Raw genomic sequence first — 25,362 nt, 5'->3', positions numbered from 1 at the left:
TCCCCCGTTTCACTGACTTTGGGTGGATTAGTCCCCTTCTCTGGCTTCCTTTTCTTTCTTTCTTTTTTTTTTTAAAGCTTTTATTTATTTGACAAATCACAAGTAGGCAGAGAGGGAGGAAGAGAAAGAGGAGGAAGAAGCAGGCTCCATACGAGGCAGAGAGCCCGATGCGGGGCTCGATTCCAGAACCCTGGGATCAGGACCCTAGCCAAAGGCAGAGGCTTTAACCCACTGAGCCACCCAGGTGCCCCATTTTTTCCCCGCTTTTCTTTTTTTTTTTTTTTTTTTTTAAATTTATTTATTTATTTATTTGACAGAGAGAAATCACAAGTAGACGGAGATGCAGGCAGAGAGAGAGAGAGAGGGAAGCAGGCTCCCTGCTGAGCAGAGAGCCCGATGCGGGACTCGATCCCAGGACCCTGAGATCATGACCCGAGCCGAAGGCAGTGGCTTAACCCACGGAGCCACCCAGGCGCCCTTTCCCCGCTTTTCTATAAAATAAAGTTTTGAACTGAGTGATGGGGGTAGGGGTGGAAGGAGAGGTCTCTTCCTTAAATCCCTGATGAAATCTGAGTGACATTATATTATGTAAAGATACTCAACTTTAGTCCAAGATTCAAAGAACTCCAAACTCCCTGAAACTGTGTGCAAGACTGTATGTGTGACCTGTATGTACACGGGTGTGAACATTTCTGTCTGAGCATATTTTGGGAATAGCTTTCTTTAGCTCTGTAAAGGAGGTCTGTGATCCCAGAAGAATAGTCACCATCCTGGTTCAGGCCTTCTATCTGGACTACAGCAACAGCCTCCAAATTGGTCTCCCCACTCCTTTCTCTGTCCTTTAAACCTATCCTCTACCTACCACACAGGGTATCCTTCTAAACTGCAGCGCTGGCTGTCATTCCCTTGCTTGAATCTTCCTATTGGCTCCAGTTGCCTAAATTCCTTGCATGGGCATTTAAAGACAATCATGATCTCACCCAGCCAGCTCCCCACACTCATATTCTGGTGCATTCTAATCTATTTTCTCTGTCCTCAGCCCCTCTGTGTCCTCTCCTGCCCTGGCCACAGGGAACGTTTCTCTGCTTCCTGAATGCGTCAAGCACTTTCACAACTCTCTTCCTTTGCAGGAACGTCCCTGTACTCCATCTGACAAATCCTGTATGTGCCTCAAAATCCAACTCAGGCGTCCGACCCCTTTGTGATGTCTCCCTGACACCGCGCCACCCCCCCCCCAAATTAACCACACCCTTTGCGCTCCAGCTCTTGTGCTTAAACACATTTATCCCCCTGAACTGTGATTACGTGTTTGAGTGTCTGTCTCCCCAAGTAGAGATGAAGCTCTCCAAGGAGAGAAACCAAGTTTCTGATTCATGTTTTAATCCCCAGTGCCCAGCACAGGGCCTGGCACCACATATGTACGGTAAAGACTATCTAAAATGAGTCAATAAGTTAATGAAGGAAGTCAGTGAGTGAGCAGACTAAGAAGGAAGAATGCATACACCTGAACAGGTGCGTGTTGGGTTGGGTCCCGCCCCGCCCCCCACCCCCACGGAACTACATTTCCCAGAAGGCCGCGCGTCCCGCGCACGCGCACCCGAGCGCTAGGAAGCTGCGACGCCGAGTTTCACTCTGGCTACCTCCTCAGAGTCGGAGCTTCAGTCGGAGCCGTGCCCAGGCCGAACCCGAGCTGTAGCCCGAGCGCGGCGGTGCCCTCCGCCTGCCCCCTCGCCTTCCTCAGCTTCGGTGAGAGGGGCGGGCAGGCCATCTGCCTGTCGTCAGGGCTGGGGTCCCGGGGACGCGGGGGAGACGGAGCCGAGCTGGGACCGGAAGGGGGCGGGCGTGGGAGTGAGGGCGGGCTGGGCCGGGCCGGGGACGAGCCCCGGGGTGAGGTCCGGGGGGATTGGGAGGACCCGCCGCGGCGCTGGGGCAGCAGGAGGCGGGAGCTGGGGAAATCGGACGCGCTGGCAGCTTGGGACAGGGCTGGGTGCGAGGGTGGACGCCGGGTGGAAGGCGAAGGGCTGGAAGGGGGAGGGGCGCAGACCCTGGGAGTTTGGGGCGGTCGCGAGGAGGGTACCCCTTTTCCCACAGGGCGGGGGTCGAGGGCGGTAGGGATATTGCCACCGAGCTGCGTGGTTCGCGGTGTGGGTTCTGCTGGGCTCTGCCTCCGGGTGGACGCCTCGCTAGAGCCCGGGGCTGGACTTCGGAAGAGTTTGCCTCCGAACTCCGCTTCCCTCGCCTCAAGTAGGGGTCGCCCCGCCAGGAAACTCCTGTTTCTTGGGGCCCTGGGTTAACTTTTGAGGGGTGCATAATGTATGTTGAAGAGGGTTCAGAAGACGCTCTTTTCTGAAGCCGCCCTTTCGTGGGTCCCCCCCCCGCCCCCCAACTCCCCTCCAGCCAGCTGCTCCCCTCCACACTGGTTCCACTTCCCTAAGTGCCGGTAACAATGGAAATAGTGTGTGCACAGGCGCTTGGACCGTTAAGAATTAACTCGGAATATTTCTGCCTGCCATCCTGACTCGTCAATAGAGTTCTTTTAAGGCGGACTTTCTGGGAGCCAAAGTCAGGCTTTACCATCGTGCTCACGATAACGAGGTCTCCTGCTCATGCGCTGTGTGACCTTGGGCCAACTTTTACCCTCTCTGGTGTGCTCATTATCCTGGATACTTAACACTACTGTACGCTGGCTTATTCTGAAGTCTGTTTACGCCTTCCCGTGAAAGAGCTGATGTGTTCGTTTTTTTGTTGTTGTTGTTTTTCCCCTCCGTCTCCTTGATTATTGAGCAGATAGAGAGGGAGACTGTTGGTTGTACCTTCTGCCCTGCCCAGGCTGTTGGAAAATAAATCCGGTGGTTTCCAGGCCCCAGCCGCGGCGCACAGACCCAACATCTGTGCATTCGTTTTCACTGACTGCCGTTTCTCAATTTAAAACCCGATCATCTTTTTCCTTGTTGGCAGAGGTGCCCTGGAATTCGCCTGGCCGAGTCCCCAAGGCTTTCCGATTTGCTCAGTTTCTGTGGTTGGCGTTTTCTGTCAAGATGGGAACTCAAACAAGTCACTCCTCCTAAGGATCTAGTGTCTTCGTCGAGAAGAGACAGTTGGTGCCGGCCCTCCCGAGAGAAAAGGTAAGAGCCACGGGGACGTCTCATTGCTGGCTTCTGGGTCTGGTTTTTCAGTAGAAGAGGTGGAGCCCAGGGAGGGTAGAATTTGAGGCCTCCGCGATGAAAGTCGGCCTTGGGAGTCGAGTGTTGATTGCCAACTGTCTCAAATAAAGTCAAGTGCTTTCTTGCCAAGGGCTTCTCCTGTTTAACCAGTCCTAGAAGATGCTTTCCACAGTTTCCACTCAAGGCAGAGCTTTACGGGGTGAGGGACGCAAGTCATGATTTCTGCATCTGAACTGGAAATTGGTATTTCTTTTGTTGCACGAACACAACTGGGTGCCTCCTTTGTGTCAAGCCTTGTACCCAGCGGTGGGGCACCCTGATGAGCGACAAGGGCTCTGTCACCTTGGAGGTCATCATTTGGTGGAACAGACAGACGGACCGTAGACGGTGGCAAGGTGTTGTCGGTGTGCTGTGTGTTGAGGCAGGAGGAATCACAGGGCAGAGCCCCAGACCCCCGGTCTGCTAACCCCATTTGTTCAGGAAGCGGTAGGAGGGAAGGTTCCGGAAGAGGATAGCTTAAGGTGAGTTGTGAAGGGGTAGGACTTGAAAAGGAGGGGAGAAGCCCAGCAGAGGAGTTGGCGTCTGCAGAGTCCGGAAGTTACCTGGTGCGCCTAGGCCACCGGAAGTAGCTCCCTGTGGCTGGGCCAACTAGGGCTGGGCGTGGGGTCGAGGAGGCGGTGAGGTAGGCAGAGGGCTGAGTGTGGAGGGTTTTGTGGGCGGTGCCAAGGCTCTGGGGAGCAGGATTTTAGCAGAATTCCATGAGGGCATTTTAAACGAGCTCAGGGGCTGGAAAGTACGGGATGGATTAGACCGGATTATGCTGTTTGTGACTCTTAGCTTACACCACGCCAGCTTCTGATAGACGGGGAATAGACATGAGACATTGCCTTCAGTTTGCTGATAGCCTCCTTAAAGAGATAGAATGGACGTGGAGAACCGTGCCGGGCAGACAAGGGCTGTGGAAGTTGGTAAGAGGGTGTTTTCTTTCAGTTGGGTGCCTTGAGGCATCATGGCCGTGCTGTTGAAACTGTTGTTTTGTTTCGTTTCGTTTTTTAAGATTTTATTTATTTATTTGACAGAGAGAGCGAGAGAGCACAAGCAGTCAGAGCAGCAGGCAGAGAGAGAGGGAGAAGCAGGCTCCCCACTGAGCAGGGAGCCCGATGTGGGGCTGGATCCCAGGACCCTGAGATCATGACCCGAGCTGAAGGCAGTCGCTTAACCAACTGAGCCACCTGGGCACCCATGGCCCTGCTCTTTAAACTGGGTCTTGGAAGGATGGGTAGAGGGAGGACGAGTGGCCAGGTGGGCAAATTCTGCATGGAGCCAAGGCATGGAGGTGGGACAGCTGGGTGTATGCGGGGAGGAGGGGGGGCGTTGTCACTTAAACTGTTGGGGACAGTTGGGTTGGGGAAGGGGAGGTGTAGACCAAAAGAGGGTACTGAAGGCAAGCACGCTGGCAAATACTGGTGATAGGGAGGGACCAGATCGCAATGGGCTTTCAGTGTCAACCCAAGGAACTTGAAATGTGTTCCGGAAGTATACTTTGGGAGACTCGGTCTTGCACGTGGCTCTCAGGTGGACCAGGAGGGATCGCTGGAGAAGCCAGCTGGAAGAGAATACTTACCAGGGTGAGAGGCATTCAGGTCTGAAGCCCATGCTGGCAGCAGGGGGTGCTGAGGAGGTGAGGAGAGAGGACAGAGCAGCCATGGCAGCTGCAGGGCTATCAGGGAAAGGGGGTGAAGAGCGAGAAACCCAGGTTTTTCTCCTAACTGCCTGGGGCAGGGACTCCGGCGGGGAAGCAGAATTAGGAAGGAAGGTGAGTCAGGCTTCAGACATGGAAGGTGCCCAAGGGGCCAACAGGAATGGGGCCACGGGCTCCACAGAAACTGGGTGCCAGGGCTAGTGCTTGGTTCTTGGGATAAGATGTGTTTGTTTTAATGTTTACCTTGGGTAAACACAGAGCTGGGTTAATTCACACTCATCACCGTTCACGCGTGGCTTGCTTTTATTTATTGCCTAAGGGATTTTTTTTAAAGATTTTATTTATTTATTTGACAGGCAGAGATCACAGGTAGGCAGAGAGGCAGGCAGAGAGAGAGGAAGGGAAGCAGGCTCCCCGATGAGCAGAGAGCCTGATGTGGGGCTTGATCCCAGGACCCTGGGACCATGACCTGAGCCGAAGGCAGAGACTTTAACCCTCTGAGCCACCCAAGCGCCCCTCCTAAGGGATTTTTAATGAAGGTAGCCAGCCCCTGCATTCCATTGACCCAAACCAAAAGCTTGAAAGGAAAGTATACGTGTAATCCTTTGATCTTTCTCCCCATCCTGAGCTAACCAGTATCCCCTCGCTTTCGGGCAGTTTTATCATACCTGTGTGTTTCTAAGGGGAAAAAAAAAATACATTGTTGAGATTTATCTGAATTATCGCCTGTCGTCCTCTGGTTCATTTGTTTTCACTGCCGAGTAATCCGCGGAGGGAATACAGGACAGTCATGCATCTAATCTCCCGCTGATGGGCACGAAATTGTGCCTAGATTTCTGCTATTGCAAATGTGCTGCTCTGGACGTTTCCAGGCACATCGGTAGCACATGTGCAGAAGGTGTTCTTGGATATGAACTTTTTGCTGGGTGATAGGGTAGATAAAGGCGCCGCTCTCACAGACAAAGCCAGACTGTTTTCTCAAGTGGTTGTACCAGCGTGTGTGTTCCCGTTCCTGCCGTCCCTCTCTGCAGGCCGACTTTATTTTTGCCGATGGAATGGGTATAAAACGGGATCTTTGGGATTGTGATTTCTGTGTGCCTGACCCTGACATGGGATAAAAATAAGCTCGTTGGCATACGTGTTTCCTGTGAAATATTTGCTCGTGATTTTTGCCAACATTTCGTTATTTATTGATTGTAACGGTTCTTTACAGATTCTTGATTTTGGTCTGTTTGTTCATATTGTGAATGTTTTCTTTTTTCTTCTTTATTTAAGCCATCTTTTGTTGAACCATTCTTAATTTTAACGTAGTGAAATTTTGTTGCTGTTTTCTTTTGTAGTCAGTGTTCTGTGTCGTGTTTATTTCATTTATTTTATTTTTTGTTAAGGTTTTATTTATTTGTCAGAGAGAGAGAGAGAGAACAAGCAAGGGGAGTAACAGGCAGAGGGAGAGGAGGAAGCAGGCTCCCCGCTGAGCAGAGAGTCCGACGCGGGGCTCGATCCCAGGACCCTGGGATCATGAGCTGAGCGGAAGGCAGACACTTAACGGACTGAGCCACCCAGGTGCCCCTCTGTGTCTCGTTTAATACCTCTTTTCCTGACCTTAGTCCTTGCCTTTAGGACCCTGTGTCCTAGTGGAGGGCCAGTAGACACTTGGGTTCAGATGTTACATGGACATTGGTTGTTAGAAGAGCCCCCTTCTGGGGTGCCTGGGTGGCTCAGTGGGTTAAAGCCTCTGCCTTCAGGTCAGGTCATGATCCCAGGGTCCTGGGATCGAGCCCTGCAAGTCTCTGCTCGGGGGGAGCCTGCTTTCCACCCCACCCCCCGCCCCCGCCTGCCCCTCTGCCTACTTGTGATCTCTGTCAAATAAATAAATAAAATCTTAAAAAAAAAAAATGGAGTGGGTGTAGGAAAGATTTCACAGGGTGGAGAACCTCAAGCAGTAGCTCCTCCTAAGTTGCTGGGAAAAGACATGTCTGTAGAGGGAGAGGCACTTTCCTACTTTTTGACAGAGAAGTGGAGTCAGAGAATTATTTGTCTCAGAGAGTAGGTCCAGGATGGTGACATCGTGGTGATGGGTGTCGGGGGAGCTGTAGACTAACCAGTTAGTTTGCACATCGTCCATGGACGGTTTCCCACTCTCGGGGTAGAGTTGCATAGTTGCCTCAAACACCCAGTGCTCTGCGAAAGCCTGGAACCCATCCTCTTTCGGCCTGTAGGGAAAAGCTTGCTGACCACTGTCTCAGGGCATCATGGTAACTGGTAACCTGACCAGTGTGTTCCAGCCACCACAGTGGTTCAACTGGCTGTTGCTGGAGGGGTAAGGTGTCTAGGTCAGCACTGCAAATGTTGCCAGTTTTTCTGCTTTCCAGAAGCTGGAAATTTGGATTTTTTTTTTTTTTTAATGGTGACTATTCCAATTTTTAAACAACAGCTCACTTTCAAAAAACAGCAAAACAAAAAAACCTGGAAACTGTGTTAGTGAGGAAAAACCTATCCGGCAGGCCGACGTGTCCAGCATCAGCGTACCCGTTCTGTCTTGGTGTGGACTCTGGAAACAGATTTGGGTTGCCTTAGGCCTGTGGATTCTTGGGCAGGTTGCTTATCTTCTCTTGCCTCCCGTCCTCATCTGTAGAGTCAAGCGAAGACCCGTGCCTGGGACCACAGGGCTTGAGCAAGAACCCGTGTAAGGTGCTCAGCGTGTGGTGCCTTGTAAGCCCTTGGTTGGTGGCCATTGCTGTAACTCCTGCCACTGCTTCCACGGCTCCCCCATTTTGACCCCCTGGGGAGGTCTGGGGCCCAGGGCTCTGTCCTGAAAAGCTGCTAGTGGTCACCTCGCTCCTAGCAGAGAAAGATCAGCATAGTGGTTCTTGTGCTCGTGGAGGAGGTTGGCTCCAGGGAATTGAAGTTTGCTAGGGCCTGCCCCCTGGCCACCCTTGATGGCTTGATTTTTATGTATTTATTTATTTAGTGACAGCAGGGGGAGGGGCAGAGGGAGAGAGAAAATCCCAAAAAAGCACCCCCCACCCCCGCTTCGGCACAGAGCCTGAGGTTGGGCATGATCTCACAACCCTGAGATCATGACCTGAGCTGAAATCAACTGACTGAGCCAGCCAGGTGCCCCACCTGTTGGCTTTCTGAGCCCTTTTTGGAAGGTTCTGCTCTGACCTGCCCCTGGAGGGCTCAGGCAGGAACCCACTAGAAGAGGAGTTGTCCCTTCCTGTCCTGCAGCCCCGTGTGTAAGGGACAGATCAGTATTCCCGTCCTTCCGTCTCTCAGAAACCTGGTGTGCTCTGGGTGGCACCAGCCTGAGCCATCTGTTTGAGACAAAAGCCCCTTCTGCGGTGCCTGCCTGTTGCGGTAGTTCAGGGACGTGGATCGTCTGTTTTATGCCTTTGCTTGGAACTCAGAGATGGGGATGTGTCCTGGCAAAGAGGTGCCGTGGTACTTCATGGAGGTGTGCTTGCGAAACTGCCCTGGGGTTGTTAGCAGCTGTCAGAGTAATGCTGCTAAGTCACGGTGGTGGCGTGGGGGGTTGGTTTATATTTATGGTGTTTTAAAAGTGCTGGGCAGGGGCACCTGGGTGGCTCAGTGGGTTAAGCCTCTGCCTTCAGCTCAGGTCATGGTCTCAGGGTCCTCTCTGCTCAGTGGGGAGCCTGCATCCCCACCCCCACCCCCTCTCTCTGCCTCTCTGCCTACTTGTGATCTCTCTCTCTGTCAAATAAATAAATAAAATGTTAAAAAAAAAAAGTGCTGGGCATTTGAAAGAGATATGTTGCTCGTAACGGAAGTAATACTTTCCCACTTTAGAAAATGTGAAGCGCTCAGTAGGTAAGAAAGTCAATCCAGAGGCCTTCTACGGTTCCTCTTGTTGACAGACAGCCGGTGTAAACACTTCAGTGGGTTTCCGTGGAATTTCCTGTACGCTTCTCTTACCTGGTCAAAATATGACAAATATCTTTATGCCAGAGGTTTTCTACAATCTCCTTAGATAGAGTACGGGGTCAAAGCAAGTGAACATTTTTTTTTTTTTAAAGATTTTATTTATTTATTTATTTGGTAGACAGAGATCACAAGTAGGCAGAGAGGCAGGCAGAGAGAGAGGAGGAAGCAGGCTCCCCATTGAGCAGAGAGCCCGATGTGGGGCTCGATCCCAGGACCCCGAGATCACGACCTGAGCCAAAGGCAGAGGCTTAAACCACTGAGCCACCCAGGTGCCCCGCAAGTGAACATTTCTAAACCACTCCATACCTATTAGCACACTTTCCTGGAAAGGGTTTATGCTTCCCAGGGGTGGGAGGACTCTGTGTAGTCCGGCAGGTACCAAATTGTTGAAATTAAGCTTTTTTTTTAAAAAATTTTTAAACTATTTTGATAGGCAAAAACAATAATGTCCCATTGTTATAAATTTGCATTAAAAGCAACATTTCTAGTCAGGTAGGGCATTTCTTAGCCGTGTTTGTGTGCAGGAGTGGCCTCTCCCGGGTCATTGGGAAGGCTTCCTGCCAGGGCCCCGGGTGGCTGGCTGCGCTGTCCCGAGGTCTTGGAAGGTCATTCTCCTCGTGTCAGCTGGTGGGTGTGGAGTTTCAGGCCGAGCTTCTTGGAAAGGCCCTGAAGGAGAGGCGGCTTAGGAAATAGGCCGCTGGCTTCCCGTCCGTGCTCCCCAGAACTCTTCCGTTCTGCAGGAGAGCATCCTGGGCCGCTGGAGAAGTGGGTGTGGAGGCCATTTCTGTGTCCAGAGCATACCGCATTCTTGCATTTTACATATCAGTGGGCAGCTTGCCATCCCATTTGCAAATAGATTCCCCGTGCTCATCAGACTCTGGGGAAAACCCATCCAGCGCCTGAGTGGGAAGCTGATTGTCCCAAAGTCACCAAGGGTGGGGCGCGCTTGTCTGTGCGTGGCTTCTGACCACCATCTCCATCCCCCTCGGGACAGTGGAGGCTGGGGGCCGGCCACCGTGTCTGAGTGGATGGGAAGGTGAACCACTGAGCCCAGGCATGCATGAAGCCAGTACATATTTCGGTGGGCTTTGGACGAATGGAATGGGGTCCTCACATGTTGGCAAGGTGATGATCACTCAGCCTGAGCACTGCCTTAAAAAGCATACTTGGGGCGCACCTGGGTGGCTCAGCCTTTAAGCGCTGCTCTCAGCTCAGGTCGCGCATGATCCCAGGATCCTGGGATCGAGCCCCGCATCAGGCTCCCTGCTCTATGGGGGCCTGCTTCTCCCTCTGCCCACTCCCCCTGCTTGTATTCTCTCCTTCACTGTCTCTCTCTGTCAAATAAATAAATAAAATCTTTAAAAGAACCCAAAACCCCCACACTCGGAGCCCGCTTCCCAGAGGCCGCAGCCATTGTGGGATCCGCTTGTGTGATTTCCCCACCTGGAGGCCCACAGTTAGGCAGGGTGATTTTCGTTAAGATTCTCGTGTCAGCTCAGTTTTTGTTCTAAAGCTCTTCTAAATCCTCTGTGGATAGGAAGACTCTGGGACACATGTAACTTTTTTCTTTTGTGTGACAGTGCGTCTGCGGTAGGACAGCCGCAGTCCGCTGTGCTTCAGCGCGGCGCCCGTGGACAGGATTTGCAGCTAAATCCGGCAAGAGAATGTGAAGGAAAGCAAGAAGATTTTTCTCATGGTCAAAGTTGTTGATATTTTTTAAAAAAGTAACTTTGGTGGGGTGCCTGTGTGGCTCAGTGGGTCAAAGCCTCTGCTTTCGGCTCAGGTCATGATCTTAGGGTCCTGGGATCGAGCCCCACATCGGGCTCTCTGCTCAGCAGGGAGCCTGCTTCCTCCTCTCTCCCTCTGCCTGCCTCTCTGCCTACTTGTGATCTCTGTCTGTCAAATAAATAAATAAAATCTTTAAAAAAGTAACTTTGGGTTCATCCTAAGAAGTAATATGACCATTGTGGAACATTTACAGGTACACAAAGGGGTCACACCAAACCAAACCATAATTCCTTCACTCCTGTTAACATTTTAGAGTTGTTCCTTCCAGCCTTTATTTATTTATTTAAAAGATTTTCTCTCTTTCTCTTTTCTTTCTTTGACACAGAGAGAGTGAGTGTACAAGCAGGGGGAGCAGCAGAGGAAGAGGGAGAAGCAGGCTCCCCCACTGAGCAGGGAGCCTGACATGGGGTTTGATCCCAGGACCCCTGCGGAGCCAAAGATGCTTAACTGACTGAACCACCCAGGCACACCTTTTCTTTTCTTTTTTTCTTTTTTTTTTTAAGATTTTATTTATTTATTTGACAGAGCACACGCTGGGGGAGCAGCGGGCAGAGGGAGAAGCAGGCTCCCTGCCCAGGAAGCTCTGTGTAAGGCTTGGTCCCAGGATCCTGGGACTTGGCCGCTGTCCCCTGTGTGCCCGAAGGCAGATGCTTAACTGATGGAGCTCCCCAGGTGCCCCTAGCCTTTTTTCTTTCTTTCATTTTTTTTTTTTAACTTAATTTTATTTATTTGACACAGAGAGAGTGAGCATGCGCACACAAGTAGGCAGAGTAGCAGGTAGAGGGAGAAGCAGGCTCCCTGCTGAGCAAGGAACCCAATGTGGGCCTAGATCCCAGAACCCTGGGATCATGACCAGAGCTGAAGGCAGTCACTTAACCAACTGAGCCATCCAGGCGTCCCCTTCTTTCTTTTCTTTTCTTTTCTTTTTTTTTTTTTTTTAAGTTTATTTTTAGTAATCTCTACCCCCAGTGTAAGGCTCAAGCACATGACCCCGAGACCAGGAGTTGCACGCCCTTCTGACTGAACCAGCCGGGTGCCTCAGTTCTTTATTTCTTTTGGCCTCAGTTCTCTCCCTTATAAAATGGGGGACACACCCTACCTTCAAGGGCGTTTGAGGGATGAGAGAGCCTGGAGGACCAGAGTGCCCCACAGTAGGTGCCCAGTAAATGACACACCTTCTTGGCCAACAGTGGAGCCGGTGCTTTTCTGTGTCCTGTATTTCGTGTTTGTCGTGTGCATTATCCTAGGTCCGTAAGCCTTTTATAAACATCTTTGAGGATTCCTATTCCATCATTAGGTTATACTGTAAGTTCTTTAAGAAGTCCCTTATTGTAGGTGTTTAGTTCCAGATGGAGGTTTTTTTTTTCCATGGCCAATTATAGTAATTATTATTTTCATAATTAAGGACACCCTCAATAGCCCCTGTCATTAAGAGCCGAAACAAATTAGGTTTTTGAAGTACAGCTTCACGATGGCTGAGGTGGTTATAGGGAGCAGGCACCTTGACACGGCCCTTGTGTGCCTGTAATTGCCGAGTTCAAGTGGAAAACCGGTGGGCGTTGCCGGGCCTCACTTCAAATGTGCCCCAGGCCCCTGGGAGTAGAAGGTTCTCCTCTGCTTTGTCCGCTGGTGTTTCAGACCTTTGGGGATATTGGGCATTTGAAGAGCTGAAGCCCCAGCTTCGGGTCAGCCCTAGCTCTGCCCTCGGGGAGTTTTTGTTCCAGTGGGGAGACAGACACCGAAACCAATAAATGTAGTCCTTCGTGTTGGGATAAGTGCAACAGGCCTGGAAGACGCCCAGGGTGGGGTGGGGGTGGGGGTTGGAGTCGTAGCTTTTCTGGTGAGGGTGTGGGTCAGAGGGCTCAGGAGAGGGAGTTGCTGCGGCCGAGTCTGGAAGATGGGCACATTCAGTTGGGTTCCTTGGTGGAGAGAGGACCAGAGTCTGGACACATGTAGCACCAGGATGAACAGATGGGGAGGCGGTGGGCAGTGGCTTCGAATGTTCTGGAACTTGCTAGAATTAGGCTGGGCCTTAGGCTGGACCTAAGGAGGAGGCCGTGGTCTGATGGGGACAGCAGCAGTTTGCCATGTCCTCTTCCTCTCGGGTCTCCAGTACCCCAGCAGTGCCTGGGTGAGGCTGGGCCCTTGGTGTGTGTCGGTCGGGCGCATTCATGGGAACCTCAGCTGCCGTTCTAGCCGGTGTCTCTCAGGCTGTCTGGCAGAGTTCTGCGCGTTGGTTCATCTGGGGATGTGCGGACATGCTGGAACATACCACGTGTGCCGATACACACGCGGCCCCCGCTGCCTGAGAGATGAGTGATGCCTGCGAGGAGGTGCCAGGAGGAAAGTCCGGGCTCGGGATTAATGGGCTCTGAAACCAGGCCTGTGATTTGTACCTGGATGTGGTTACAGAGACTTCTAATTGCAGTCACAGAACTAATAAGCCAGCCCGCCCGCGGGCATCCCAGGTCTGATCCTCCTGAGTGGGAGGTGTGCTTTCGTTGGAGCAGTCGGCCGCCCGGGCACCCGCAGGTGTGCTCCAGAGTTCTCCCAGGCCTGACTCATCCAACGCCCGCGTTCTCGTGCTCTGTGCCGCCCGGGGCCACGGCTCCTCCCTCAGACTTGAAGGGCGGGGTTGGAGGTCCTGGAGTGGGGGGTGGGGTGGCAGGGAAAGGGAGGAAGACAGGCTTGGCTGCTCCGCTGTGTGCCGGGGCTGTGCTGGGTGCTTTGTATAGAGCTGGTGGAACACCAGTGAGAAGCACTGAGAACAGATGTTGGTGTCCTCATTTTCAGGGGGCAGAAAGCAGACTGGGTGAGCTTAGGTACCTTCGTTCAAGATGATACAGGGAGTAGAGTAAGCCAGTGCCTGTTCATTCTCACGCACTGCTCAGATCTGCCTTCCGTGTGGGGCAGGTGTCTTGGGCCTTCTCGAAACCTTGGTAGTACAGTGCCATCTCAGGGACAGCAGCAAAAGCCCAGGGTCCCAGCCTTGTTACCAGCTGTGTAAGAAGTCACTGCCACTCCCTGGGCCTCAGTTTCCTCATCTGCAAAATGGGGAGACAGTTCAGTGTCTGTGAGGGGTTTGTGTAGAAATCAGAGCAGATGCTGTGACTGGAAACCCTGGGCCCTGTGGGCTGGGGGGGATCGCGCTGTAACAGTTGACGGTGCTCAGGACTTCGGACGGAGTCTCCTCTGTCCTGCCCCCTCCTGTACATGGAGCCCGAGGTAGAGATGAGCTGAGCTTTCCTGTCCAGAAAGTGGGCATTGGAGCTGGGCTGATCTGGTTTGCTCTCTGTTGTCGCTTAGCTGTATTTGTGTGCCCTTCAATAAGACCTTGACCTCTTTTTGAGCCTTGTCACAAAGTGAAAGTACCACTTTGTCAGCCTGTTACGCATACACAGACAAGTATATTTGGCATTTGTCACTAAATCGGTCCTGCTCCCCTGGTACTCTGGGGCCTGCCGCAGTACCATGTAGCACTCTTTTCCTAACAGCTGCGGGCTACTTCCCACTTAGCAGTGTTTTGAACTAATATGTATACAACACTTAGGACAAAGCCTCTGCCGGGGCTGGTAGTAAGGCTGTGCACAAGGCAGACTCCCGGCTTGCTGCTCTCTGGAGAGGCAGTAAGATCTGGAACGTCATCCTACCTGTGCGTGTCTGTAGGCATCAGAGTTCTGGTCGGTGCTGCAAGGGAGAAGCTTACATGATGGGCGGCCAGGGAAAGCCCTGAACCACGCAGCCTGGGCCTCAAGGTTGAGTAGGCTTGACAAGGGCAGAGGATGGGCTGAGGTGGCCAGGACAGGAGCATCTCCAGAGATGGATGCAAACCCTCTGGCCTGACCGGTGGCCATGAGGCCCAGACTGGGGTGCAGAAAGGCCAGGCTTTAGTATCTGTGAGATTGTAATGTTTAGCTAGGGTACCCTTTGTGGCTAATGATGCCTCCCGGGACAGCCTGGAGCCCTGAGCGGAGCTAGGACCGGGGTACTTTGAGTCCCAGCTCTGTGGCTGACCCTCTAGGTATCCCCGAGCCCTCCCCTCCCCAGTTCTGTCATTTCTGTAGCATAGCAGCTCTCTCCCAAACACACCTGCTTCGGACACAGTAGAGTCTCCACTGCACAGCGGAAGTGAGGGGTGGCCACGGCCTCAGCGCTCGAGGGATTTGGGCTTACTCATGAAAACACAGGAGAGAAGGATCCACTCAGTAGTTAGGTCAGAGGGAAATGACTGGTAAAAAGTAGCTGGCTGGGGATTAGCATCCAGAATTCACTCCACTGGATCTCCCTGGAGGTTTGAAGCGGCAGGAAGAATGCTTCATTGACTGAATTCTTCCTCGCTGCCGGAGCAAAGAGCCGGGATCAGGTCCTCGACTCAGTGTTCTTAAGGTATTGGGGGAAAAGTGATTGTGGAAAAGTAGAATTTTTTTGCCCCTGCGCTAAGGCCGACTCTCGGGGGACGCTGTGTGTGTTGGTAACTGTTTGTCCTTTTTACAGGTCTTCCGGAAGCACTGGGCGATGACCCCGAGACTCCAGCCCAGAGTGGTCTGAAACCGTTTGGGAAAGCAGAGGGAGTCCTGGGGAAGATGGCCATGGCCCCAAGCCCTTCCCTGGCTCAGGTGTGCGCCAGCCCCGTGGCGGTGGCTGTGTGGGAATGGCAGGACGGGCTGGGCACCTGGCACCCGTACAGTGCCGCCGTCTGCAGCTACATCGAGCAGCAGTTCGTCCAGCAGAAAGGCCAGCGCTTTGGGGTGGGGAGCCTGGCCCACAGCATCCCCCTGGGCCAAGCCGACCCCTCGCTGGCCCCTTACATCATTGACCTCCCCAGCTGGACCCAGTTCCGCCAGGACACTGGTAAGACACTTCCCACCTCTAGTACGCGTCCGAGTGCCCGTGGTGGGGTTATACATAGGAGTGACTCTCACAGCTTCGTCCTGTCCCTGAAACGCGTCGGCTTGGGAGGCAGGTGCTGTGAATGGTACAGGCGCAGCGCGGAGAAGGTACTTCTCAGTAGGGAGTGCCTTGAGAGCACCGCACAGGGGCCCTCCTGGACCCCCATCTTGTTTCCCAAACCCAGAAGGCCTGCTTCCACCGGCAGAGATCCGAGGGTCTCGCCACAGGCCGGCATGGATGTGGGATGCTAGTAAGCAGGGCCCAGGAACGAGTCCTGCCGCCGCTGCACGTGTCTGTGTGACCTGGTTACACGGGTTACTGCACTCGCCCGTGCGCTCATGGGTGGGCTTTTTGTGTGTTTTGGTCCATATTACAGAGACTGGAACCACCAACTTCCCCCTAGAGCTGTGCCCTGTCCCTCTAACCCAGCGGTTCTCAACTGGAGGTGATTTTGTGCCCCAGGACACTTGACAGTGTTTGGAGACATTTTTGATGGTTCCACATGTGGGGCAGGGAGCCACTGGCTTCTGATTGGTAGAGGCCAGGGATGTTGCAAAGACGCATAGGGCTAGCCCCTTGCCAAAGAAGTCTTGGCCCAGGATGTCACTGGTGCTGGGACTGAGAAATGCCACTCTGATCCCTGTGCCAGGGTTCTCGGGCTAAGGCTTCCAGTCAGCTGGGTGCAGAGGGAGGTCTCTGCCTTCCGGGTGTTTGCAGTCCACTGAGCCAAGGCAGCAAGCAAGATGCATCGTGTGGAAATTGTGCATTGCATGTGGTCTCAGTGGATGTCAGTCAGGGAATGGAGCCATGAAGTGTTGGGAGAGATCAGAGTTTGAACTCAGGTGGCCGGATCACCAGGAAAGAATGAAGACAGGCCCAGGGAAAGGGCAGGTTGTCCCTTGCAGGGACTTTGGCTTTTGTGCTGAAAGGGGGAGCGCTGGGAAGATTTGGGCAGAGGAGTGCCCTGGTCGGATTTGGAGGTGAAGAGTATCCTTCCGGCTGCCATGTAGGCAAGGCAGGGGCGGGGGGTGTGGCGGGGAGAGGTCAGGAGACCAGTGGAAGCGAATTGTAGTGGTCATCTTTCGGCAAGTGCTGTTGGAAGCATGGCCCAAGTTCATTTTCTTCTTTTCCTGTGTGATCTTCGGGTTCGGCTTATTAATAGCATAAAAGCCAACCACAGGGTGTTTCCTGATAGTTGCTACTTGAGAAATCAGAGGGACATCCATGGAAGGGACTTATGTAACCATGAATAATGAGTTTTATAAAGTTTTAGAGACTTAGAAATACTCACGGCCTAATACAAGGAAACAGCCCGAAAAGATTTCAGAGTGGTCGTCAGTTCCCTAAGTGTCTTTGCAGAGGACACCAGATGGGAGGAAGTGCGCCGCCACATAAGCCGTGTGGTTGGCTGGTCTTGATCACTGGATTATGGACGGTTTAATTTTGTTTTTGTTTTTGTTCCAGTTTTTTTTTTTTTTTTTAAGTGGGGCTGCATATTTTTCATCACTAGAAATATTTTTGAAAAACCCTGGAGTCTGAGCCGCAGCTGTACTTTGACCCAAGTTCCCAGCATCCCCGACTCCTGCTGAGGAACACAGGCCCTGTTCTGCCACTAGAGCCCTGTGGGCCCAGTTTTTTTCTTCTTCTTCTTCTTCTTTTTTTAGATTTTATTTATTTGAGAGTGCGTTTGAGTGAGCACAAGCTTGGGGGGAGGGACGGAGGGAGAGGGAGAAGCAGACTCCCCGCTGAGCAGGGAGTCCAATGTGGGTCTCGATCCCAGGACCCTCCCTGAGATCATGACCTGAGCTGAAGGCAGTGGCTTAATCCACTGAGCCACCCAAGCGCCCTAGGAAGAGAATTTTTAAACGCCTTCTGTTTTGGGGGGGCTAGCAGGTTCACATTTCATGTATCCTTCTCCTTTTCGAACAGGCACCATGCGGGCCGTGCGGAGGCACCTGTTCCCTCAGCATTCGGCCCCTGGCCGGGGCATCGTCTGGGAGTGGTTGAGTGACGATGGCTCCTGGACGGCTTACGAAGCCAGTGTGTGTGACTTCCTGGAGCAGCAGGTGGCCAAGGGCAACCAGCTTGTGGACTTGGCTCCCCTGGGGTACAACTACACCGTCAACTACGCCACCCACACGCAGACCAACAAGACTTCGAGCTTCTGCCGCAGTGTGCGGCGCCAGGCGGGAGCCCCGTACCCGGTGACCACCATCATCGCTCCGCCAGGCCACACGGCAGTTGCCTGCTCTTGCCATCAGTGCCTCAATGGTGGTGGAACCGGCCCGGTGTCAGGCCGCTACCGCCACTCCATGACCAACCTCCCCGCGTACCCTGCCCCCCAGCCCCCTCACAGGACCGCCATCGTCTTTGGGGCCCACCAGGCCTTCGCCCCTTACAACAAGCCCTCACTCTCTGGGGCTAGGTCTGCACCCCGGCTGAACACCACCAACCCCTGGGGTGGGGTGCCACCCTCCCTGGGGAGCCAGCCCCTCTACCGCTCCAGCCTCTCCCACCTGGCACCGCAGCACCAGCCCCCAGGACTGTCCGCGGCCGGTGGAGCCAGGTATCGTGTCATGGAGGGTCAGCTTGTCCCCCTGCGCGCCTTGTCGGCAGGCTTGGGTTTCTGCTTTTATTCTGCTGGGAAGACGCGCCCACGTACCTGCAGGCCTGGGCCCTGCCTCCTGGCTTGTGCCTGCGGTGGCTTCTGGTGCCTAGGGGCCGGCCGTCCACAGCCCTGCCTTGCACAGAGCCTGCCTGAGCTCCGGTGCCTGAGTGCCAGCGGCTGCCTCGTGGGTCTCATTCGCTCAGCGGAGTCCGGGCTGACACAGAGCCTTGGGGCTGCACCCGCGGGCCGCATAGCTCTGCCGTGGGCCTGAGGACGTTTCGTTGACTCCTCTGTGCCGGGCACCCAGGACGCAGATGTGGAGGGTGCAGTCCCTGCCCGCTTGGCCCGGGGAAGGCTGGGAGCCCAGTTCGGTGCTTCACGGTCACTTGAGCGGAGAGCAGCGTGGCGGGGGTGTGGCGGGCGGCCGCGGGTGGCTTGCACGCTGGTGTGGTCAGCCCTGTGTCCCGTGGAGCTCTCTGCGCCTGCAGGGGGACGGTGAAAGGAGCCCCACCAGGACCGGAGGCACCGAACAGTCAGGGGAGCCCTGGGGTGGCCAGTGGGGTCTTGCTCCTGGGGTGGCGGGAGACCTGTCGCCTCACAGGGAGCGTCGTCAGGGCGCGTGATTGAAGGCGCTGGGCTTAGGGGACATTCCAGGACGGCTGAGCGTTCGCCGGGAGGGTGAGGGGGCTGGTTTCTGAGAGGGTGACTGGTGACTGGACTTGGGGCCTGTCCCGGGCCTGTGGCTGCTCTGCCTCGCCCCCCTGTTGGGTGGGGCTGATGTGGGCCTCTGGCATCTTGGAAAGCTGGGTTTCAGAGGACTCTGCTGGCTTCTATACGACATGGTGACACCGCCGTTCACTGAGCGCGTGTAGCTGGGCTGTGTGAGTGACGGCAGTAATCCTCGCAAAGGCCATCTGTCCCAAGCTTCCCGGGGAGCACACCAAGGCTGGCAGGGCCTCCAGCAAGTGGCAGAGCCGGGATTCAACCCAGGGCGCAGAGCAGGCCATGAGGGACCCACGAATATCTCGAAGCTCTCTTAAAGGCGGGGTGAGAGATAGGCAGAGGCGTCTGGAGAGAGGGTGTGGTGGAGTCTGTAGACTGGAGGGTGTGGGCCAGGCTGTCATCCTGGGCATCTGCTGCTTGAGGGCATATGGACCAGAGGTCTCTCTGGGAACGGGGTGACCAGAACTTTCGCTTGGCCTCCTCCCTGGATTTTCACATAGGCATTAGCAAGCAGGGCTCTGTGCTGTCTCAGTCCTACCCAGCGTCCCGTGAGGCCCCCTCCTCCAGGATGCTGGCCAGAAGCCTTCAGAGAAAAGCATGCTCTCTGAAGCAGGGCTAGAGCTGCTTCTGCTAGGTCAGTTTTGCTGGGCCTCCTGGGGCTCCTTAAGTTCTTACAAATTCTTTTTGAGGGACATTTCTAGACAGTTCCAGAGCTAGGATTCTGGGATCAAGCCAGGTGACTTAATTCATGGGCTTCGTTGCTTTCTGCTCCCATCAGTCTCCCCTGATACTTCCCTGGCGTCCCCTCTCCCCCGCCTGAGGGCCTAGGAGACTGCCAGAGTGGGGCCTCCTGGTACCAGCCAGGCAAGTTCCAGAGGGGAAGGTGGTTGGGCCAGACGGCCTTACCTCTGCTTCTGGGCCGTGCGTGTTGCTACTTGCCCTGCCGGCCTTGGTTGTCAGCCAGGAAGGGAACCAGGCCAGCTGGCTCTGTTAGTTGAAACCATCTCAAAGGGGGCCTGCCTCATGAGGTGGGTGTTATCTTTCTCCTCCAGCTTTTCAGGAGCTGGGAGAGGCACCGTTCACTCGCCTGGGCCTATCCCTCCCTGTTTGGAAAAACAGGGTTTCCCCATGTCTTAGTTGTAGGCTGGCCCTCTTCTGTGAACCCCTTTCTGATGGGTGTTGGAGAGCCGGGGTGGGGGCGCTGCTAAATGAATCCTGTCCTCTTGACCCAGCAGAGCCAGGAGAACCAAAATGCTTCACCCCTTGGTCTCCGTAGGGGCCTTGGTATAGTTCTCTAGGCTGAGTGAACATCCGCCAAGTTAGGTGGAAATCTCCCAGGGGGCAGCAGGGCTGGTGGCACCGTGGGCTGGGGAAGCCTCGGAAGCAGCCGTATTTACTGGCAGCCACCGGAAAGGACATGCGAGAGTGAGCGAGAGCAAAATCTGTGGAGCCCATGTGGTTTTTTATTTGGGAAGCCGTGAGGTTTCAGATCGCTTCTTGCTCAACCTGGGTAAAACCTTGGCTGTCGGACTTCTCTGTGGCTGGCGAAGCTTTCAGAGTAGGCAGTAATGCGCTGAGCTGCGGGGTTTGAGAAAATTTCCTGGTAGCTGAACTTGATCCCTTTAAGCACCAGAACTTGTGTGTTAACGATGTTGGACAGAAAACTTTCCAAATGTGTCATGCGTGGTCTTCTTTAGTAGAGGGTGTGGTGGCTTAACGTTTTGATGGCTGGAGGTGATGATCGAGCCTGGCTGTCTGTTGCGGCTTTGGTGTGGCTAGGCCTGGGGAGGCGTGACCCCGCCCTGAGTGGCCCTAGGATACGGCTCTCCCAGTTTGCTTCCATCTGCTCCGTTTTTGCTGCTGCTGTTCTTCCAGAAGCGTTCCCTCCTGCTGTCCGCCTGGCTTGCAGGCTCGGAGTGCCAGGGCGAGGGGGCTTGAGGGGTGCCGACTGGCCGTAGGCCCTTGGGTCAGCTCTGTTCCCTTGCCATGTCTCTCCTTTCCCCTCCTAAGTAACATGAAGGATTCGGGCTGGGAAGTCTGAAGTGCCTCTTGCTCTAGTATTACGGTTTTCGGGATTTCTGTGGGGGGTGCCTGGCAGACCTTCGGCTTTCCAGTATATCCCCTTAACTGCTCTGAGAACAGGGTAACCGTGGACATTGGTCTTGGGCTGTAGATTAAGCCTCACAACCACCTTGAGGACCTTTTGGAATTATTCTCGTCTTGCAGATAGAGAATTTGAAGCCCAGCAAGGGATCTCCACCTGGCCAAGGGCACGCAGCTCGGAGCAGAGGGGGCGCTGGAAGGGGTGGGGGGAGCTCCAGATTGCACATCTAGGGCTCCTTATAGGGTACTTGCCGGCAGGGCTTGCTTGCTGGTGCTGGCTCGCTGGCTCGTGCGGAGCTGGTGGGAGGCATTGCGTTTCCTTGCTCCAGCCTTCCGCCTCTGCCCCTTGCCTGGGACTGCTACGTGCTGCCTCCGTAGAACACTGAGGTCCTCATGTCTCATGTCCTGAGCGCCATTCGGAAGCTCCTAGAGATAGTCCCAGACAGGAAAGCCAGGTTGGGCCTAGTAGATAGACCCACGAACAGGGGAGGCTGCGACTGGAAGGTATTCTCGGAGAAGGGCACTCCATGGGGTAAATAATGCCCATGTTGGGGAACATTCTGGTGGTCTGGGCCCTTTGAGGATGGTGGAGGGGGATCGGTGACATCTGAGGTTCTGTCCATCCTGAGAGTCCCCATCTTGGGAACTGCTGTGTCCTTTTACCGCTCTCATGACTGCAGGGAAGCATCTGGGGGAGGTACTGGGATGAGGGATGGGGAAGTGGCAACAGTGTGAGACCCACAGACCTTAGTCACAGTTCCTGGCCCCAGTTCCAGGGTGAGCTTCCCAGTGGGAGCCTTAATGCCTGTCTGCTTTCTGCTCCAGTTCTTGGTGGTGGAACCTAAGGCCTTCTCCTTCAGATATGTGCCCCTCCCCCAGCAAAGGAGGACCCCGCTTCTGGGACCCCCTCTGGACCAGCAATGAGTAACCCACTAACGTGGGGGAGTTGTCGAGCCAGGCTTCGGCTTTCCGGCTCCCTGGCTGAGGGCTCAAGCTCCGTGTCCCCTGCAGAGCTGGCTTGGGAGATGGAGGATGCCTGGAGGGTCTCTGTCATCTGCGGCTCCTTCACTTTTCCAGAACCTGAGAATTGCAAAGACTGTCAGAGATGATCCACTGACCTTTTTTTTTTTTTTAAAGATTTTTATTTATTTATTTGACAGATGGAGATCACAAGTAGGGGCAGAGAGGCAGGCAGAGAGAGAGGAGGAAGCAGGCTCCCCGGCGAGCAGAGAGCCCCATGCGGGGCTCGATCCCAGGACCTTGAGATCATGACCTGAGCCAAAGGCAGAGGCTTCAGCCCACTGAGCCACTCAGGCGCCCCCTACTGACCTTTACAAAACCAAAGTGGAGAGACAAGCTTGGGGTGGGTGGGTAGGGTTTGCTCCAAATTAGATGGTTTAGTGGGGCCAGAAGCTTCACTGGTGCAGGTGTTCTGCACGCCCGGCTTTTCCGCGGCATTATCAGAGCTCTGCAGAGTCAGGTCTTTTGTTTTCTTGGGCTTGAGAATAGCTGAGGAGGGCAGGAAGCCCTGATCTGGGCAGTGCCACACAGGTGATTCTCTTCTGGGAGAACAATCCAGAAGTGAAAACAAAACAACCTCTACTCAAACAAATATGGGAGTGCCTGCTCTGCTCCCAGCCCTGTGCCACTGTTGGGGGGGGCGGGGAGCTGCCAGCTTTAGCACCAGCTGAGTGTAAGGTTCTGGTTTGGATCACATCTGGCCAGCTCCATGTCATTTCTACCGGCAGGACCTGCGTCCCCTGGGCTGGTGGTGGGGAAGGATCTGGGGCAGCTCCCAGAAGCGCTCACTGTAGACCAGGCAGGTTGTTGGTTTGCTGGCGGCTGCGAGGGCAGCACAGCAGATCGGAGCTGTCCATCATTTCCCGAGCACCATCCTGGCTCCAGGCTAGGCCAGTGGGACAGAGGAAAGCAGCCCAGCCCTGTCCTTGGGGAGTTCCAGTGTAGGGACTGCGAGAAAGGGTTTCATAAACCTTCTCATGGCGCCATCTTTAACATGGGCAGGGATAGACCAGAAGACACAGGAACTGGGGTGGCAGGTTGGCGGCGGAGGGGTTGTTTGCCAGGCATCTCAGGCGGTCTAAACCAACCATTCTCCGGTGGGGGGTGCTCCCCCCAAACCACAGTGGCGTAGATTCATTATCACTTGAAAAATATAATGGCTTAAAACCAAATGAATGACCCAAATATACTTATGGGAAGCAAGACCCTCATTTAAAAAAAAAAAAAACTGAATTTTTTTTTAAAGATTTTATTTATTATTTGAGAGAGAGAGAGAGAGAGCATGAGAGTGGGGGAGGGTCAGAGGGAGAAGCAGACTCCCTGCTGAGCAAGAAGCCGGATGCAGACTCGATGCTGGGACTCCAGGATCGTAACCTGAGCAGAAGACAGTCGCTTAACCAACTGAGCCCCCCAGATGCCCCCAAACCCTTTAATTTTGAACTAATTTTAGATGTACAGAAAAGTTACAAAAATAGTCCAGCAAGTTCGCATCAGTCCCTTCCTCGACTTATCTTGTAAAGCCAGACAGTTGCCATCGGGGGGATGTTACTGTTAACCAAGACTTTTCTCGATTCTCGCCTTGTTTGTCCACTGCTGCTCCCCGTTCTGTCCCGGGATCCTGTGGGATCCCGCCTCACATCCAGCTGTCCTCTCTCCTCCCCACCCTACCCTCAGTAGGAGTTCCGCTGTCGTTATCGCCCGTGACCTTGACCCTTCTGAAGAGCTACTTTGTCGAATGTTCCTCAGTTTGGGCCTGTTTGGTTGCTTTCTCATGCTTGAGGTTATGTCATGTGGCAGGAACCCCAAAAGAGGTGTTACGTCCTCAGAGCGCTGTTTCTTGGGGTTGCTGATGCTGATTGGTCATATTACTGGGGATACAAGTCTGGAGTACGCGTTAGAGTGGTTTCTGCTGGATTTCCCCTCTCCAGGTACCATAGAGCCCTCATTCCGACAAAGCTAGCGAGCTCAAAATTCTTTTAGGATTGTCTTCAGAGTTTGAGTTGCCCCCAAAAAACCACTTTTTTGACAGTTAAGGCTTCCTTCTTGATCGCTTTGCCAACTGCCGAGTCTCACCCCCAGCAGGGTTCTTTCCCGTCACAGTTCCGGCCCCGCCCGCCGATGCTCTCCCTGCCAGGGCTCCGTCCGCCTCTCTGCCTGGCTTGGAGTTTGACTCTCCCGACTTGATTGTGGCTGTGGCCGTGACCATGACCGTGGGCCAGGCTCTGGGCTTCACATCCTCAGTATTCAGCTTTTCTAGGTTAATTGGAGTCGGAGAGCGGTGAACTTCACATTTCTTTGCTCCTCTTTCTAGGTATCACGGTCTTTCATTAAAAACAAAAAAAACCCTTAAAAAACCGGAAGTCCTCGCTCACACAGCGGCGGCCGCGTGGAGTGAAGCTGGAAAGGGTCCCCGGCAGCACCAGCGTACTCGCATGTCGGGCTGGCTCTGGCTCTTGTTTCCGCTAAGTTGGCTCCTACATTCAGCTTTATTCTCTCTTCTCCCTAAGTGCCTCCCTCCCCGGCGGTCCTGTGAGCAGCCCTGGGAGCGTCCCCGCCTCGGTGCCTGTGCAGATGTCGAAGCCCAGCCGGGTCCAGCAAGCCCTCGCAGGTAGGCACCCTGCTGGGTCCTGGGTTCCAGAACAGGCTGTGTCTGAAGGGGCAAGACACGGAGGCGGTGGGAGAATCTGCGGGCAGGGGAGGAGACTGTGGGACGGGCGTCTGGTTACCTTCTCCGTTCTCACGGAAAGCCACAGCGGCTCCCGGGGCGGGCCGGTGCCTCTTTTCCGCGATGGCGTGTCCTCAGTGAGTGAGCCTGTCTCTCGGGGGGCGACCTGCCTAATGACAGTGGGTCCCCTGGTGTGGACCTTTCCCCATCTTTGAAATTTCCACGTCATTTGATTTATTTTTTCATAAAGATTTTGTTTATTTGGCAAAGGGCAGAAGAGAGCAAGCGAGCGAGCACAAGCAGGGGGAGCAGCAGAGGGAGAAGTAGGCTCCCCGCTGAGCAGGGAGCCCGATGCTGGGCTGGATCCCAGGACCCCGGCATCATGACATGAGCCAAAGGCAGACGCTTAACTGACTGAGCCACCGAGGCGCCCCCTTTGTCACTTTAATTATGGTTCACGTCACTTGTCTGTCCTGAAATGCTTTATCCATTTCCCTGAAGGGGCCCACTGGGGAACTCAGCTGTTTTGGCTGGAGTTCTGCTTCGAATAAGTGACTTTGCGTCCACGTAAATCTTTTGTTAACCAGATGCTTTTGAACTGTTTTTAAAATTCCTTTTATAGGTTAGGGAGTTACTGAAAGTTACTTTTTAATAAGTGGGAAAAGCCAGGTGTCATAGAAGGGAGTGTAGCAAGGTTGTAGCAGGGGACTGAGCTAACCCGAGTCTGTGTGTTGAGTGAGTCACTGTGGTAGCG

General features: G+C 54.0%; 1 protein-coding gene across 14 annotated transcripts in view; it reads left to right on the top strand.

Annotated features, from left to right (window-relative positions):
* The first annotated feature begins 1,592 nt into the window (after positions 1–1,592).
* The window catches only part of DTX2 (deltex E3 ubiquitin ligase 2), a 35,784-nt gene continuing 12,014 nt past the window's right edge, over positions 1,593–25,362 (top strand). For 3 of the 14 annotated variants that reach the window (XM_082712571.1, XM_082712580.1, XM_082712576.1), the window contains exons 1-5: positions 1,595–1,746; positions 2,959–3,125; positions 15,094–15,450; positions 17,419–18,055; positions 24,451–24,551. In XM_082712571.1, the coding sequence (XP_082568697.1) occupies positions 15,183–15,450; positions 17,419–18,055; positions 24,451–24,551 (1,006 nt within the window). In that variant the 5' untranslated portion in view covers positions 1,595–1,746; positions 2,959–3,125; positions 15,094–15,182. Of the gene's footprint in view, positions 1,747–1,848; positions 1,988–2,958; positions 3,126–4,003; positions 4,133–15,093; positions 15,451–17,418; positions 18,056–24,450; positions 24,552–25,362 lie in introns of those variants that run through there. The other 11 variants (XM_082712582.1, XM_082712578.1, XM_082712572.1 and 8 more) reach the window with 10 other exon arrangements.

The sequence above is a fragment of the Mustela nivalis genome (genome assembly GCF_964662115.1).
Source record: "Mustela nivalis genome assembly, chromosome: 19".
Taxonomy (NCBI): domain Eukaryota; kingdom Metazoa; phylum Chordata; class Mammalia; order Carnivora; family Mustelidae; genus Mustela; species Mustela nivalis.
This window is presented reverse-complemented; position numbering and strand designations above follow the sequence as displayed.